This window comes from Esox lucius, chromosome 17 (assembly GCF_011004845.1).
Source record: "Esox lucius isolate fEsoLuc1 chromosome 17, fEsoLuc1.pri, whole genome shotgun sequence".
In the NCBI taxonomy this organism is placed as follows: Eukaryota; Metazoa; Chordata; class Actinopteri; order Esociformes; family Esocidae; genus Esox; species Esox lucius.
The window spans coordinates 38,140,216-38,159,064 of NC_047585.1; the positions used below are offsets into that span (position 1 = coordinate 38,140,216).

General features: G+C 42.4%; 1 protein-coding gene across 7 annotated transcripts in view; it reads left to right on the plus strand.

The window, feature by feature from the left end:
• The window catches only part of rhobtb3 (Rho related BTB domain containing 3), a 27,833-nt gene continuing 8,984 nt past the window's right edge, over positions 1 to 18,849 (plus strand). The window contains exons 1-7 of one of the 7 annotated variants that reach the window (XM_020055648.3): positions 1 to 1,210; positions 3,498 to 3,634; positions 8,577 to 8,805; positions 9,599 to 9,791; positions 13,974 to 14,131; positions 14,416 to 14,524; positions 16,411 to 16,803. In XM_020055648.3, coding sequence (XP_019911207.1) covers positions 8,641 to 8,805; positions 9,599 to 9,791; positions 13,974 to 14,131; positions 14,416 to 14,524; positions 16,411 to 16,803 — 1,018 coding nt within the window. In that variant the 5' untranslated portion in view covers positions 1 to 1,210; positions 3,498 to 3,634; positions 8,577 to 8,640. Of the gene's footprint in view, positions 1,211 to 3,497; positions 3,635 to 7,378; positions 8,013 to 8,576; positions 8,806 to 9,598; positions 9,792 to 13,973; positions 14,132 to 14,415; positions 14,525 to 16,410; positions 16,804 to 18,849 lie in introns of those variants that run through there. The other 6 variants (XM_020055652.2, XM_034287138.1, XM_020055651.2 and 3 more) reach the window with 6 other exon arrangements.

Sequence of the window (18,849 nt, forward strand, 5' to 3'; positions counted from 1 at the left end):
TTCAACACACTAACCCACAATTCAACAGATTGACCAACATTTCAAAACACACCCCCAATTCAACACACCAACCCAAATATCAAAACACCAACTCACAATTCAACACACTGACCAACATTTCAACACACCCATCCAATTCAACACACTAACCCACAAATCAACATGAAAGCATACAATCAACCATCAAAAGCAGTCACATAGTGACTTAGGTGTATCTTACAATAATACTTGCAGTTGTGCTTAAATACAAATCTATAATTTTTCTGTGTTTTAGTCTATCATGTTATGTCATCTTATTCAGAGGATCTCACACACTAAATTCTATTTTACAGGTCAGAACATACAACATCATATAGTACACAGCTGGATGACATAATACACAGAAAATGGGGCCATGTTTTGTCTTGTCACCATCACAACTACTGACTGACATTATAGAAAATCTACAACAATGCATTTTTAAGTCTACCCAAGAGAAAAAGACTTCAGTGACTTTGTATTTTATAAACCTAGTGTTTTTGGCTTATTTTCTGTTGGTCTAGATATGACAGCCTATTGTCTATGTCTCAGTGGTGTTGAGGGGGATTAAGTAGGCTACATTCAGTGCTTTTAGGCAACATTAAAGTCTTTGTTGTTCGTGACGTGTGGATTGGTAAAACAGCCCAATGACTCAAATCAAGTTGATCAATCTATGCACCTAGTCTACAAGTGTCCTCTAATGCATATTTGTCGTAGCCTTATTAAGCAATAGGTCTTGGCGTGTGTGGTATACTACATGGCAAATATACCACTATGTGCTATTCATAGGCACCACACCACAGCACAACTGTGGTATACTGGCCAAATACAAAAGGCCTAAACCCTGAGATTCCTTATTGCTATTGTAAACCAGAAATTAAAAAGGTTTGTGATGTCATACCCATGGAACACGATCTCATACACCATGGCTTTCACCCAGTGACCATGAAGCAGAAGAAATGTTGTGATTGCAATTCATGTGGATTTTACCACTTGACTGGGTTAGGTGGGCATATGTCTTTCAACAGAGCCTGGGGGAGAGATCATAGCAGCTCCCATGTTCTCTGTCTCCTCATTCTATGGAATCCCTCACTGTGGAGCTGGGCTTATTGGACCACAGCTGAGATGCTTGAACCCTCCCAGTAGCTCCTGGTCCTGGCAAAGTTTGGTTCCATGCTCCCTCCTGCTCGAGGTCAGCCTCCTGCATCCACTGGGATTGCTAATTTTGATGTGTGGTGAACAGCTGCATTTTGCTGCTGTGTGTTGCCAAAATATGTGAAGTCTATAATTATATACTCTCTTGAGCTTATTTTAGTTTTTTAAAACCTCCTTGTTTCTAGAGTAGGCTAAACATTTCTGTGATTGAAATTACACTGAATGTTATTATAAACATAATGTTTTGGGAATTCACATTCAATAGGCTTCAATGTAGTCTACAGTTTTGTATGTCTTTTTATTTGCTTCAGATTAGTGCATGTCCCGCTCTCTTGCTCCACAATGATCTGCTGCTGCATATCTCTAAACTTAAGGAACCATATCACTAAATAAAATGTATTTTTCTCAAGCTCTATTCTTTCTTTCTGCACTCTCAGTTTCTCGGTCTTGAGATCCAAACTTTGCATCTACTTCTCTGTGAGCGTCAGTTGTGTTTCATTCAGCAGGTCTTGTCACTTTGCCCAGAGTAATCTGACTCTGTGTTCTGGCCGTGCTTGTTGATTTGATGTCTAAAATATAACAAATGTTGAAATAATAACATAAGGGCCAATAGGTCTATGCTAATTTATAATTCAGTGAAAAACTTGTTTGGTATAGAAAGCAGTGTCTTTAAATATCCTGCAGATAATATACAGTGGATATAAAAAGTCTACACACCCCTGTTAAAATGCTAGGTTCTTGTGATGTAAAAGAATGAGACAAAGATAAATCATGTCAGACATTTTTCCACCTTTAATGTGACCTAAAACGTGAACAATTCATTTGAAAAACAAACTGAAATCTTTGAGGGGTGAAAATAAAAAACAAAAAATCCACAATAACGTGGTTGCATAAGTGTGCACACCCTTAAACTAATACTTTGTTGAGCACCTTTTGATTTTATTACAGCACTCATTCTTTTTGGGTAGGAGTCTATTAGCATGGCACATCTTGACATGGCAATATTTGCCCACTCTTCTTTGCAAAAGCTCTCCATATCTGTCAGATTGCGAGGACATTTCTTGTGCACAGCCCTCTTCAGATCACCTCATAGATGTTCAATTGGATTCAGGTCTGGGCTCTGGCTGGGGCATTAATCTTCTTCTGGTGAAGCCATATTATTGTGGATTTGGATGTGTGCTTTGGGTCGTTGTCATGCTGAAAGGTGAACTTCCTCTTTATCTTCAGCTTTCTAACGGACGCTTTAAGGTTTTGTGCCAAAATTGCCTGGTATTTGGAACTGTTCATAATTCCCTCCACCCTGACTAAGGCCCCGATTCCAGCTGAAGAAAAACAGCCCCAAAGCATGATGCTGCCACCACCATGCTTCACTGTAGGTATGGTGTTCTTTGGGTGATGTGCAGTGTTGTTTTTCCACCAAACATACCTGGAATTATGGCCATAAAGTTCAGCCTTGATTTCATCAGACCATAACACATTTTTCCCACATGCTTTTGGGAGACCTGATGTTTCAGCCAGGCTTGGATGTTTTTCTTTGTAAGAAAAGGCTTCCATCTTGCCACCCTACCCCATAGCCCATTCTTATGAAGAATATGGGAGATTGTTGTCACATGTAGCACACAGCCAGTACCTGCCAGAAATTCCTGCAGTTCCTTTAATGTTGCTCTTGGCCTCTTGGAAGCCTCCCTGTCCAGTTTTCTTCTCATCTTTCCATCAATTTTGGAGGGATGTCCAGTTCTTGGTAATGTCTCTGTTGTGCCATATTCTCTCCACTTGATGATGACTGTGTTCCATGGTATATCTTATGCTTTGGAAATTATTTTGTACCCTTCTCCTGACTGATATCTTTCAACAATGAAATCCCTCTGATGCTTTGGAAGCTCTCTGCTGACCATGGCTTTTGCTCTGAGATGCAACTAAGAAAATGTCAGGAAAATCCTACTAGAATAGTTGAACTTTAGCTTATGATTAATCAGAGTCACTTTACATGATGGCAGGTGTGTAATGACTTCTATTTAACATGAGTTTGAATGTGATTGGTTAATTCTGAACACAGCCACATCCCCAGTTATAAGAGGGTGTGCACACTTATGCAACCAGTGTAAGGTTTTTATTTTTCATTTTCCCCCCTCAAAGATTTCAGTTTGTTTTTCAGTTGAATTGTTGACATTATAGGTCACATTAATAGTGGTTCTGACATGATTTATCTTTGTTTCATTCTTTTACATCACAAGAACCTAGCATTTTAACACAGGTGTGTAGACCTTTTATATCCACTGTACATGGTTACATGTTTCACCTTCATTATTAATCTCCACTAATAGGATGCTGTTACTGGAAGCTGATCCTGAGCATTCATCAATACCATCTCTGTCATGACACTGGGTGGATGAATGAAGCAATGCTGTACTGTCACACACCTTCCAGTCCTATAAATGCAGGGGAATCTGATCCAAGTATAGTAAGTATTACGTTACAGTAAGGCAGCATTTAAAAGCAGGACCACCTCCAATAGATGGGTTTTTCCAGAGCACCTGCCTCTTTTCTAGCTCTTAACATTAGGTATTTTCATTTATTTTGTTCCTCTTCCATTGTCACACCTAAGCTTCCTACTCTCCTCATTTCCTCCATCAGTTAGCTATATGCTTCCAGACATTATTTTTCTTTCTATCTGAAGTGGTGCTATTGAATTCAGATGTAAGGATTTCACAATGTTTACTGTACAGCTCTAAGGTTTTCCCAATTTCTGAGTCTGAAGAGTTCATTTTTCTTTTCTTTGTCTTAACCGCACCTAATAAATTAGCTAGCTCTCCTGTATTTGTCACTTATGGAAACACATTTTAACTAAGCAAATAGCACTCCCTAGCAACTACCACCAGGTATCTCCTGATCTCATGAACGTGGATTGCTTAGAGCGGACTTAGCTATTACTAGCTATTACTGTTTTTATTTGGTGCAACAGGTGTAATTTCTAATCACAACATCGGACGTAGCTACACAAAACCTAGCATTTAAGACCATCTTTTTTTGGTGCAACCGGCCCCTATTCTTTAAAATAGGCAAGCTTATTGTGAAGACCTGTGGCCTACTAATCCAGCTTTATTCAAAAACACCTTGGGGCTATAGGGTTACTGGGGGGAAAACGGCCTGCAAGGCATTTTTAGGGGAAATCTGTATTTACTCATATAAAAACGAAGTTTGATCAGATTTTGATATGTACATTTCGACTAAGTCAGATAAAAGCATTTAGGGAAAAGAATGTGGGCAAAATGATTCTATACTTTTGGAACTCAACCAAATACCAAACAATGTAAAGGAGGTGTTTTACCCAATAGGGAAAGACAAAACGCCCTCCCTATAGGCTAAAATGTCCCAGGGGGTATTAAGATGAATTCCATATGTAGGTGTCAAAACCATTCTATCAGTGTTGTCTATACCATTGAAATGAATTCAGTATTGATAGCTGTATCTAATTGAGTAAACAAACCCAGTTTTAACAGTGATATTGCACATTCCACAAAGCCGAGCATTGGCCCCCGAGATACATCTGTTCCCCCCTGTGAAATAGAATTTGTTTTTGTTTCCCTATGAAGACTGCAAATGGTATATGAATTAGAAATTGATTTAAAAAAAAAGCCCCCTAAGTCATTTCGTCCTGGAGTGGGGACTGCTTGTCTCTAATGTGAATATATCCAAAGGCAAAATATTACATATAACATTTATTAAAATATCGAATAACTTTTTATGAATATTTTAATTTAACGAGAGAGGGCTCAGCAGAGTGGCAAAAACACCTCACAATACCTCACAAAGGACACTACACACAGGACTGAACTAAATAGGACCAGAGAGGAGGCGGATGAACAGAAACACAGGTGAAACTACTGAAGACTAATACAGGAAAGCAGGCTACAATCACGACAGCACAGAAACAACGTAACAAAAACAAAAACACGCAGCTGAACCCAGCCCTCACAATTGCTATAAAAAAGGAAGATTTTATTTTCTGAACAAGAAGATTACCTAGCCTAAGGCCTTCCTAATGACATATCAAAAATCTATTTAGAGATCTAAATTCAAATTTGAATTACTTGCTCAGTTGAGAAGATTCAACAACATTTTCTAGATGAACAAGAATAGTGTTCACCAAGGAATGTGTGGAAATAAAATGTGGCTTCATTTGGAGGTTTGGTGGAGAATTACAGAGGAGAGCGTTTAACCCAGGGAGGCTTTTAACCCCAAACCACCCGTTAGGGCTTCCGTGACACATCATCTCTTTCATAGGCCCGGACTATAAGTACCTCAGAGGGGTTGGACCATGCAGGGGCCACTGGAACACCTAGTAATAATAACTCCATGTGGATTGTCATTGCAATATAAACAAAGAGGCTGAATTTGGATCTCGAGTGGACATGCCTGTGTCAGTTACATCCATCTGAGAACATTTTCAGCCACTGCACTGACAGTCTATATTATAATATCTGTTTTTCTTTACTTAAGCCTCGACTGGAATTCAATGTTTGCCCAATTTTTTTTTTAAATGATCTGCTGAATCTTTTATTTTATTTAAATGACTTCAGAAATGTTCTGATGGGATGTAATGTGTATGTGCAAAAGCAATCAGGAAATGGTACTGTGAAGGAGCACACCAGACCAGCCCTAAACTGGAATGCATTGTGGTCAGCAGAAAAGGTTTCTTCCCTCCCAATTTTGTTAAATCCAATACAAAATCATAACTTTGCCTCATTGCAACAACTCCTGCGCAGGTTCAGGAGAGTCGTAGATCAAGATACGCTAGCAAAAACGCTTTGTGAAGACAGCAAATTCCCTGGCAAACAACAACAATTGAGCATGCAGGCCCCGACCCACTGGATTCGCTAGAGAAAAGGCCATCTTTTCTGAGCCAAATTTCACCGCCCTTTTATCTGAGACCCATAGAAAATAAATTTAGCAACTTTTTTGTTACATCTATGAAATGTGAAGACCTATTTGATTAAAAATGGGATAAGACCACAAATAGTAGTTTTGATAGCAGTTTTGCAAATGTTTTTTAGACTTTACAAAGTGTGAGACAAATTGAGAACAAGACCAAAATAATTTCTGAATGTTTCAGTGAACATGGTTTCACAAGAATATGTAACTAATTATTTGTAAATCTGTGACAGCCGATTAAGAATGATATGTTGTTACTTTAGGGTACATTACAATGCGCTGCCAAAACGTATAATATGTTACGAATTAGATTAAACGTTTGATTAGATTTAAGGTTAGGTTAGGTATCTCAGTAATGAGGTTATGGCTCAGGTCAAAGTTAGAAAACAAAAAATATTATTTTAGGGGTTGGCATTAAAGTACTAGGTTTAAGTTTAGAGTTTAAGTTTAATTTAAGGTTAGAAAACTAAAAGGTTAGGATTAAGGTTAGATATCACAGTACTTAGGTTAAGGTTTGAGGTATGGTTATAAGAAAATTAATATCCTCTAGATGGTTTCCAACTTGCAACCACTGGAGTGAATGTCAGGGGTACTTCTATGTTTTCACCCCAGTACAAGCCGAAATCCATTGTTACGCTTCACCCTCCTCTGACCTCTTCTTGTTTGCAGTTTGCCCAAAGCAGGCTGACTGTACAGCAGATACCTCATTAGAACTCACTACATTATCACACCGCATTAATCCTAACACCAATAATTCCACTGCTTAATAAGCACATTAGTTCGATTCAACACTGCTCGGTTGTCAGCTCATTATCGTTGCACCACGACTCGGTCTATGTAATATAGGGTCTTTGCGGTCCTCTTGACAATCATGTCACGACTGCAGCTACTGTAGCTTAATGTGGAGAGATAATGCGCCGTATTCATTAAGGTTTAACAAATTGCTTAGCTATGAGACGCAATGTTGTGCGGACGATAGTGAGATTTGAGCAGTCCAATTTTTGTCCATTTGTCCACGTGTCACGTGTTGACTATAATTCCTCCTTAATTTATTTTCTGTTGTTTGAATTTAGTTTGTGTCCACAGCTACGGAATAATACAGATGTAAGACCATGTTTGGAAACTCCACCCCTTTCATTCATGAATGGGAGCTGGACAAATCAGAATAAATAAGATTAGGTCAAGCAACTGGCGAGTTTTTAGTTTTTACTGTGGAGAAAATATTTGCCAGGACAGCCGTAGAACTATTGAGTTAAGGACATAATACAATTGTCACTGCACGTAATTTGTGGATGTGGATATGTGCTGCTGCGCGCGCACGTGTGGCTAGTGTTTGCTGCTGAGTCAGGCGCGTACACTCAATCCAGCAGCACGGTCTGTTGCTCTTTGCCAGTCTCTCTCCCCCACTGTACATTATCTCCCCACTTTTCTACCTCTGCCCAGGGTACGGTTTTAAACGGTGACATACATTTTCATTGGATTAAGCGTTGGCATAAACCAGTGGAATATCGAGAAGCTTTTTCAGCGTCGTTTTGTGTGCGCTTTTTTATGTGTGTTCTTTATTACCGATTGACAACTTGTTTCTTTTTTAGCGCATTGTCGCATGTCACCAGCTGGATCCGAGAGGTGTTTACTTTCTTGCCCGTCAGTCTGCAGCGTCTCTATGCGGACAGGATGTTAGGTTAGACTACACTCTAGGTGGTTTTGCTTTTATAAATGAACAACAACAATGAAATATACAGGATTATGAAACTCTCCAACCGTGATCGCGTTGAGCTAGCTACGGATATAGCGTTCCCATAACCGAGATTCGTTGCGGAATATCCTCTCACTGCGGACTCATGTGAAAACGCTCCAGGGGAGAACGTGCTCCTAGTCATTGACTAACGGAAAACCGTGGTGATCATGTAAGTTGCTCGCTGCTCCTCCTGAAATTATGTTAAGAACAGTCGTCCTTTCGCGTTGCTTGCAGTTGCAGCGGTATGTTTTATAAAAAAGCAAAAAATAATTGTCTAATGCTAATTTATGATAGTACCATTAGGCATTATAATATAGATAATAATAACATGAGCAATGCGAGTAATAATGACAAATGCAATTCTCGACCAAGTATTTTCTAAATTACAACATTCCGTTGCAGGTCGACTGTTAGTGTCGTTCCGTATGGCTCAATGACAGAATGTAATGCATTCCCATTGATAACCATGTAGAAAATGCACTTCTTAATTCCCTCCTTGCTACATTCCTCTCAGGCACAGCATTAGAGAGACACGCTAAACCTCCTCTCTCCCCTAATTCCCCCTAAATGACACATTGCCTCCTATGCTGAATCCCACACCGGATTGAGAAGACAAAGCACCATAGCTTAACTGGGCAGCAACGAGATTCTGTCAGCTCCTCTCTGCTTGTTTAGGTTCTCATTGGGTCTGGCTTTGTCTGTGTGTCCCCCTAATGATGTGCTTCGCTTACAGGTCAATTCATATTGTTGCGCTGGGCAGCGAGTGCCCTGGAGGAGTGGGGCCTGGGGAAGAGGCCATGGGTCAGGGCCAACTCCAGGGGGGCCTGCTGTGGAGCTACTTGGGTCATGGCGCCGTGGCTGGAGGGCCTGATGAGAGCAGCCTGTCCAACCCGGCATTTATGGAGTACACGTCCCGCGTGTTCGGAGATGTCACTGTGGTGGTGCAGGACTGCCCCAGCTGGGTGAGTGTGTGTGTGTGTGTGTGTGTGTGGGGGGGGGGGGGTCAGGAGGTTGACTACTCCAAATGACGTTCACAAGTCTTACAGTGATAAGAGGTTTTCGAGTGGTAAAACACCGACAGCTAGAAAGGCAGTGACGTCCGATCCCTTTCATAACCCCCCCCCAGACAGAGTTTACAGCGTGTGTGTGGTCTGTGCTGGCGGTCTGTGCTGGCGGTCTGCTACCATCGTTGTCGCTTAAACAGTTTAGATCTTCCCCAGCCCCTTTCCAGAGCTTTGCCGTCTCCCCAATTGATCTTTTTTGTATTCTTAATACATTTTATTAGAAAGACAGAGATTATACTGAGCCGAAGCGTTCCGATATGCGTGCGGGGAAGAAAGGCGTTTGTTTTGTTCCAAGAACATTGTAATGGTAAAGGAGTGAGTCACTCTGCCAGCTCCATGTTTACGAGCCTGTCGTAAGTGTGATGTGTGCCTTTGGGATGCAACCCACAACCCACCGTAACTGTCTTCAGCCAGGGCACTGGAACAAACCTAACCACATCATCTCAAAGGGGTTTAAAAGACAGACCAGACGACATCCTTAATGATATTGTTATTTGTTACTGTTTCAGGTCTTTTGTCAACGAACAACCATTTAGTGTCTGTTCATATTATTTCAAATAATATTTGAACCAAGGCGTGATGAAGGCTTATTTGTGAGTCTCAACTGGAAGTTTATTTTCAGTCCAGGAGGTTTCAAATGGGTCCGGGAAACAGGCCCGGTCTAATGAGTATTATTTGTGTGTGTGGACAGGATCTGCTGGACAGTGACTGGGCCAGTGTGCGGAGTGTTCTGGAGCAGGCTGACATACTGGTCATCAAGTATTCGGTCAACGACAAGCTGGCCTTCCAGCAGGTGCGCAACGGATACGCCCCCAGACTCCGCCCCCTGCTACGTCACTGGGGTGTTCCCGTCATTCTCGTGGCCGTGGGGGCTCGTCTGAACGGTAAGATCCCGTTGGGCTGTTCCTGACCACAACAGGATGTTATTGTGTTGCGTGGTTTCTTTTCGTGCTGTGTTTTTCATTGCCATGCACTCACCAACCCCGTAACAGTATTACATTTGCCGCCAAACAAACATAAACATGTCGCTCAAACCAATGGAAGTTTATAGAGAAATCCCTGACAATCAAAACCAAAACAGGGACGGATTCAAAACTTTGTTTTCCGGAGAGACAATCATGGGGAGCCCAGAGTAGGATAATTTGTTTTTTACCAGTCTTTAACCGGACAAGATCCAGAACCAGTTCTTATTTATAGCAACAAACTGAGGGGAATATTACAGGGGGACAAACAGCAATTAGGGTTAACTGTTTTTCTCAGGGACAAAACAATATAGCGTTCATCTTGGCAGTAGGGGGATTGGAATCAGGGACCATTTGGACCCTAGTCAGATGCCTTAACCACTAGGCCTCCTTGCTGAACCAATATTGCCTTTAAATATCAGCTGCTTCAGGTAAGGAATACACCTTCAATCAAATAACTATTACAAATACTGCTGGAAGTGGGTGTTTCTGAACATGCAGGAATCCCTCTTTATTTGTGACAACATACAGTGGATATACAATGTCTACACCCCCCCGTTAAAATGTTTTTGTGATGTAAAAGAATGAGACAAATCATGTCAGAATGTTTTCCACCTTTAATGTGACCTTTAACTTGAACAATTCATTTGAAAAACAAACTGAAATCTTTGAAGGAGAATTTTTTATTATTTTTTTAAATCACAATAACCTGGTTGCATAAGTGTGCACACCCTTAAACTAATACTTTTTAAAAGCACCTTTTGATTTTATTACAGCACTCAGTCTTTTTGGGTAGGAGTCTATTAGCATGGCAAACCTTGACATGGCAATATTTGCCCACTCTTCTTTGCAAAAGCGCTCCAAATCTGTTAGATTGCGAGGACATCTCCTTTGCACAGCCGTCAGATCACCCCACAGATGTTCAATTGGATTCAGGTCTGTGCTCTGGCTGGGGCATTCTGATACGTTAATCTTCTTCTGGTGAAGCCATGCTTTGGTGGATTTGGATATGTGCTTTGGGTCATTGTCATGCTGAAAGGTGAACTTCATCTTCAGCTTTCTAATGGACGCCTGAAGGTTTTGTGCCAAAATTGCCTGGTATTTGGAACTGTTCATAATTCCCTCCACCCTGACTAAGGCCCCGGGTTCCAACTGAAGAAAAACAGCCCCAAAGCATGATGCTGCAACCACCATGCTTCACAGTGGGTATGGTGTTCTTTGGATGATGTGCAGTGTTGTTTTTGCGCCAAACATACCGTTTGGAATCATGGCCAAAAAGTTTAACCTTGATTTCATCAGACCATAACACATTTTCTCACGTGCTTTTGGGAGACTTGAAGTTTGTTTTTGCAAACTTCAGCCGGGCTTGGATGTTTTTCTTTGTAAGAAAAGGTTTCCGTCTTGCCACCCTACCCCATAGCTCATTCATATGAAGAATACGGGAGATTGTTGTCACATGTAGCACACAGCCAGTACTTGCCAGAAATTCCTGCAGTTCCTTTAATGTTGCTGTAGGCCTCTTGGAAGCCTCCCTGTCCAGTTTTCTTCTGGTCTTTTCATCAATTGTGGAGGGACGTCCAGTTCTTGGTAATGTCTCTATTGTGTCATACTTTTGTTGTTTTTCAATTGAATTGTTCACATTATAGGTTACATTAAAAGTGGAAAAAGTTCTGACATGATGTATCTTTATCTCATTCTTTAACATCACAGAAAAATGGCATTTCAACAGGGGTGTGTAGACTTTTTATATCCACTGTAGGTAGAGAGAGACATGACAAACCCTCATTCTGTTTATTGTTCAGTAGAGGGCAATGAGCTAAACTGACCTACTAAAATTGGATTTCCCAATTTTACCATTTGATGTTGGATGATTTCTCACCCTAAAAGTAGTTTAGTTAGAAAGTAGAACAGGGAATGTTTGCTAAGCAGTCTTGTAATTAGTTGGTTGTTTTCTTTCTGTATAAAAACCCTAACATTAATTTAATGTTAGGGTGTCATAATATGTTGTCTTCCAAGTAAATTTGTCACCTGACATCTGCTGTTAGAATGCAATAAAAAGGAAACTCATCTAATATTATCTAAAAACCTCTCCCTTGCTGTTTTGTGTCCATCTTGTGTAGGAACAAGGAAATGGCTGAAGGAAGGGATTTGTCTTGTTCTCTGGGTTTTAAGGATGATGCTCATCTTATGATTAAATCTCAAATTGGCCCCAGGCTTTTGGTCAAAGTATTGTGTCTCTCCATGGCTAAAACAACAAACAAACCAAACATAATGTGATGCAGGAAAAGATGTCGGCAAGGACCAAACCAAGACACACACACAGTAATATTTCCTCGATAAATACAGTTCCAGAACTCTTAAGCGCATTTTGAAGTGACTAAGTAAAACAAACAACATTGTACGCCCCCCCCTTTTCAATGTTACATAAAATTACTGAAAGGTTACCTAACCATAAAGTAAACCCGTAGATAGAATTGGTTTATCCATTTCGGAATTTTAGAATAGCTTAATGAACAAGTATGTTTCTAAGGTGAAAACATATAAAGCATGATTATACGGTAAATGTAAAAAACAAATCTAACAGTTCAGGGTCAATGATGTCATCCCCGTGATCAGACTTTTCTCATGCCATGTCATTACAGACCTGTCAGCCTTGAATTCATCATGCCGACAAAATGTTTTTTCCATGTCTGGTGCATGAGCCATGAGGACATTTAAATTAAACGTTGATAAAAAACCTACGGTTCATTTAATTGATTTAATGTGATTACAGAGTTATAATTAGCCTATATCTGAACACTTATTTTTCTTTTTGCCCCAACGGATGTTGAACGTATTGTGCCGAGTTTTGACAATGCACCATGCATTTGTGAAAATAGCACCAAAGCGCTGTGTCCTTCATTTCAGTGGTGTAAAAAAAACAACCATGTTGATGGCTTATTTATTTTTTGCTCAGTGTGATGCTTAAAGATCTCGCCCAGCTTCACTGCTGACGGTGATGGTATTTGATAAGTCTTCGGCGGTGACAGAGGCAGCATGTGGGATGGCGGTATAGCTGACAGGAAGGTTTTGTTGCTGCCTGTCGGTGCTACAGCTGTGGACGGTGTGGAGGGTGACAGCAGTCTGCCGTTGTGCTGTTTTCTTGGATGGTAGACCGAGGGCAGAATCATTGCAGCCCCACATCACAAACACACGCACGTAAACGTGCACACACATCCACACAGACGGTTTTGCGTTTACCTTTTTTTACCAGTATTTTTATTTAGTAGAGCGATACATTCCTCGCGTTTGGAACTTATACCATCACCCCACTCTCTCACTTTCTGTCTTTTTTTTTGTCGGCCTCTATTTCTGACTCTCTTTGTCTGTCTCTTTCTGACTATATTTCTGTCTCTTTGCCTCTACCCATTCCCCATTAATTGTCATTACTTTTGCTTTCAGCATGCTCTCTACAGTTTGGTGGTAAATGCAATGTTAATCTTGTTGGATTTTTCTAGTTTATATCCATAAGTATTTGGACAGTGGCATTGTTGTTTTGGCTCTGTACTCCAACATTTGGGATTTGAAATTATACAGTGTCACTGGGGGTTAAAGCATTTATTTTCATCCATATTGGATGAACCATTTAGAAATACCAGCACAATTTGTATGTCTTCCCCATTTAATGTGACCACATTTATTTGGAGATATGGTTTCATAGCGGTCTCTGATTAGGCAGATGTGTTTGCATAATTTGTGTGTTACACAAGAGACCTGTCAATGTCTAGTCCTGGTTCTAGGCTTTGTGTTTGCATTTGGAGTCAGTTGCTGGTGTCTGACTACACAAGGACCAAATAAATCTCAATATAAGTCAAAATGGCCATCATAATGCAGATAAATCAGAATTAATTGATAAGAGATACAAAAAACCTAAATCAAAACTTGGACATTAGGCATATTTGCCTTGCTCAGGGGCACCTTGACTTATTGTATTTTATTCCCTTGTCAGGTTGGGGAATAGAACCAAAGGCCTTTCTTGGCCCAACGCTCTCTACCAATGTATGTCTAGAGGAGGTGCATTGTGTCTAGTCTCACTCAACTGTGTCATGTCCCCTCGCTGTCTAGACGAGGGCCCCCCCTGCACGTGCCCCCTGTGTGCGTCTGACTGGAGCAGCTGTGTGCCCCACAGTGAGGGCCTGCAGCTCTCCAGGGACCTTGGGGCCACTTACCTGGAGCTGCCCTCGCTCAACCACGTGTTTGTGGGGCGCTACTTCGGCAGCGTGGTGAGTGTCAGCATCTGTGATCTGCCGTTCATTGTTCATTATGCAGATGGTAGAGTGATGTTAATGGCAATTGCGCTTGCCGGGCCAGGTTAGGAAATCATTGGCCGGGGGGCTTCTTTTCTGCTCTCCTTTCCTCATTAGCATTGGTAAAGCCCTGCATAAATACAGCCCACTGGAGATGCAAAGGGTGGCAGGATTTATTACAACACTTTGCAATTATGCCAGAACCTAACCTTAAGAGTGTGTGTTTATCCTAACCAGTGTGTTTTTGTGTATCGTTTCAGCTGGAGTACTTTATGATTCAGTGTTTGAAGCAGAAGGCCAAAGAGCGTCCTGAAAAAAGGCGGGGCTACAAGCTGAACGAGCCTCGCCCCCCTCATTTAGAACAGCCAGGTGAGAAACTGCAACACCAGAAAAGGCGACCCTTTAAATAATGCCTTTGTATACAAGATTCACCTTTGCTTTTTCTCAGTGTACCTCTTGTACTTTTCTCTGCACATGCAGCAGTTGTAAAACATGTCACTAGATGTTTTGAAGTACATTCAAAAACAACATTCCAACCAACCGAGAACACAGACGTGCAGTAGAATTGTCAAATATCTGAATGTTTACAGTTGTCCCTATGTAATATATACCTTGTTTTCTAGGGGTGTATTTAGCATGGATCTAATGTCTGTGAGATCTAAGCAGTGAACATCAGCAGTATTTTTAGCACAAGCTTAATTTGGAATTTTTAAGAGAGAGTATTTTGCATACTCAAACGTGCCACGGGAGCTGACAAATAAATCAAAGAAAATAACTGAAAGCTCACTGCTTCGCCCGACAAGATCTTCTATTGACTTGCGTGATGGTGCAACAGTACGCAAATAACCTGAAGATCATCATATTATTTCGGTTGAAACATTGTCACATTATCTAAGCTTGAAATGCAAATCACATTTTGGGACTAGCAATCTGAGTGAAACGTTAGTTTCATTCTCTCAATACCGAGTTCAAACATTCGTTGCATTACCAAAATCCACAGTTCACTTCCGTATCAGCCCCTGAATCCAGGAGGTTCAGTCCTAGTTCTTTTATTCCAGGACATTTAACGGACGTCCTCACCGTTTGCAGTCACTAAAGATCTCACGGAACTTACCACGAGCAGGAGTGTAAACCCTGGTGTCATGGCAACATTCCCAACGTCTCTATATTTCCATCAGGGCCACCTAATCACCCCCCTCATATATCACTACTCACCTACCTGACAGCTGATGAATACAAGTGTTGTGGCACAAATCGTTTGCCATGCCTCACCCAAGTGGCGGCGAGGTCAGAGTCGCCCCCCCCCCCCCCCCCTTGCTGCGCGAAGCGCTTGCCTAGAGAGATGCATTGCACAGGTCCAATACGTCACTAACATTTCTCTCAGTGTTCAGTTACACAGACACAGAGCTCAGGGTTTGGCCACCATAGGCATACTTTAACCATTACGTCTGATTGGCTGTGATTGACAGCTGGGAGCAGCGTGGCCAAAGTGGACGCGCGCCGACTTGGCTGGTGGCCATCCAGCTCTGCCTAACTGTCTCCCTTTATAGCGCGCCGTCCATTAAATATGAAGTGCCTCCGATTCCTGGACAGTGGGGCCTCTGTATAGTGGCCATAAAACCGTGATGAGGTGGAGGAAGCAGAAATAGAATGATAACAGGACAGTGACATACGCGCCCTAACGGCGTAGAGAGCCCCTAGGCTGTCACGCCCCCCCCACGTTTACCGTTCATTAATACGCCCGACGTTTGCGTCATCTCCCCCTCCCACGGCCAACTAGCTGAGCGCCCGCCCCCGCACACTATAATGATGTAGAGACTGACACTGATTTATTCAAACCTTTAGTTACTTCACTAATCATTGCTTCTGAAAAGTGGATGCATACGTGTAGGGGGCGGGGTCACCTGGTAGTACCAAGACCAGTCTGGTGGTAGTTGTAGGTTTTTATACAGTACCAAGACCAATCTGGTGGAAGTTGTAGGTTTTTATACAGTACCAAGACCAGTCTGGTGGTAGTTGTAGGTTTTTATACAGTACCAAGACCAGTCTGGTGGTAGTTGTAGGTTTTTATACAGTACCAAGACCAGTCTGGTGGTAGTTGTAGGTTTTTATACAGTACCAAGACCAGTCTGGTAGTAGTTGTGTCTTAACTCTTCCTATTTTCATTCCGTGTTCACCATCCTCATTACAACATTACCCTCATCTGTTCCCTTTCATCTCCTCCTCCCCCTCCTCCCCTGAACCCATCCCTCAAGCCCGCCTTCCCCCCATCCGAGTGGAGGAGTCCAGCTTCTCTCAGGACCTGCAGTGGCTTCTGGAGCGCGGAGTCCAGTTCGCCGACGTGGCCTTCTACTCCGGGGACTCCGGGAAGGAGCTGGGCTGGGGACATGCCGCCGTGCTCTGCGCCGTCAGTCCCTACTTCAGACAGCTGCTGCTGGGCCCCAAGGCCAGGGAGAGGCCCGTCTCGCGCTGCGCCTGCCGGGGCGATGGAGGCCCCCCGTCGCTGCTCTCCACCTGGGACGGGGGCCTCGGCATGGAGGATGGGTCCCGGCCCGACGGGCACCTGACCGGACGACTGTCCCGCTTGGTGGTGAAGGACCCTCTGCTGTGCCTGTGTCTGTGGGAGACACTCATGTTCCTTTACAGAGGTAAACTACCAGTTCAGGCGCCACTGCCTCTGAAAAAGCCGGCATTTAGAGTTACCGGAGAAAGAGGGAAAAGATTTGTTTAACTGGTAAATGCTTCAAGCACGCGGAGCATAGGCAGAGACAGAGGTTGTTGCTAAACGAAGTAATGTCGTCTGCTTTTGGTGGGTGAAATCATTTAAGGTTGATAATTCTGGATTACTGTATGAAACCTACCGCCACAGCACAATCTGTAGGCTCGAGTGTGTGTGTGTGTGTGCGTGTTTGTGTGTAGCTATCCTGATCTATTATGGGCCGTTTTCAATGTAGTACTCAGCTTGGCAGGCTGTGATTCACGGCAACAACCTTTATGTGCATGTGAGGAAGAGTGACTGGCTGAGCATAGTACGTGTGTATGTCTGTGTGTGTCTGTGTGTGTGTGTGTGTGTGTGTGTGAGAGAGGATGTGGATTGGGTAAGACAGGGAGAGTTACAGGGAGGACATGGAGTATGTGTGCCTGAGAAAAGACAGAAGGAGACCAAGATAATTTGTTCTTGCTGTGGAGAATATAAATATGCTCCTGTATCACAATCTCCATTTGGGAATATCCAGAATATCTGGCATGATGTGTGTTTATGTCTGCAGTATGCTTTTTTTTTATATTAGAGCTGTGTACATCTGTCTTATATGCAGGGCTGTTTGGACAGAAATACTGTACGAGCTGCTATTGTTAACATGTAAGTGCAGGCGCTCCATAATGGGAATAAGATGTGCAGGCGCTCCATAATAGTAATAAGATGTGCAGGCGCTTCATAATAGGAATAAGATGTACAGGCGCTCCATAATAGGAATAAGATGTGCAGGCGCTCCATAATAGGAATAAGATGTGCAGGCGCTCCATAATAGGAATAAGATGTGCAGGCGCTCCATAATAGGAATAAGATGTGCAGGCGCTCCATAATAGAAATAAGATGTGCAGGCGCTCCATAATAGAAATAAGATGTGCAGGCGCTCCATAATAGAAATAAGATGTGCAGGCGCTCCATAATTGTAATTAGATGGGCAGGAGCTCCTTAAGACATATCAGATGTAAAGCAGATGAGGTTTTGACGTGTCACTGCTCTGCTCCGGTGAGCTCCTGTCTAAGTGAGGCACAGCTGGTTTTACTGACCGTGAGTGACCAGTGAAGATCAGTTGATGTTTCGCCATGGCTACCGCTCGACATAACAGTTGTAAATGTGTGCCATGCACGTTTTCAGCAGCAGTGATTTTGCCTCTGTGATTTTAATGCTTTGCGACCCTGTCTCTTTGCTTGGAATGCTGTTGCGTAACAGAGTTTGTCACAGGGGCTGTGTGTGTGTGTGTGTGTGTGTGTGCTGTGTGTGTGATACTAGTGTACCCTTTCCAAACATGTGCCTCTGTGTACAACTTCTGGTGGGAACACTGAAACCTATGTTTTAAAGGTGCTCTTTATAATGTAGATATGCAGCAATGTACTGCTTAAAAGTGCTACGAAGAATGTTAAAGAATCCAGCGTAAGCATACCTGGAACAGCTCACTTAATGCTTTGTCATAATGCCAACGGATGGGAAGTAATGATCTGGTTGAAGCGGTCAAAACGATGAACTTAAATTGTTCCTTTACTGCAGGTGATTTATCTAAGACATGAAGTGTGCTATATAGGGCACCTATGGGATGACTAGAGGAGGTACGGATAGGATTCTAGCCGCCACCTACACTGCATTGTCAACCAAACTAACTCCCCTTTTCCATGAGTCAAACTACCATTGTGTATCGGAGGAGATCTGAACAGTGAATTTCCTGTGAGACGACTTAACGCCACAGCTTGGAAATGAATCTACCGAGTTAGGTGTTCGTGGGATATTAACAAGTTCTGGGTGTGAATTAATCCTCATGTTGGCCTATAAGTCAGCGCTTCCTGTCTGCTGCAGTAATCTGCGCATTCATTCACCCTCCCCTTCAAGCTTCAAGGCTCGCTGAAGTGGAGTCGATGAACGATTTCAAGAAAAATTGCCAGTGAAAAGAGATGTCTGTTTTTCTCCTTTGTCC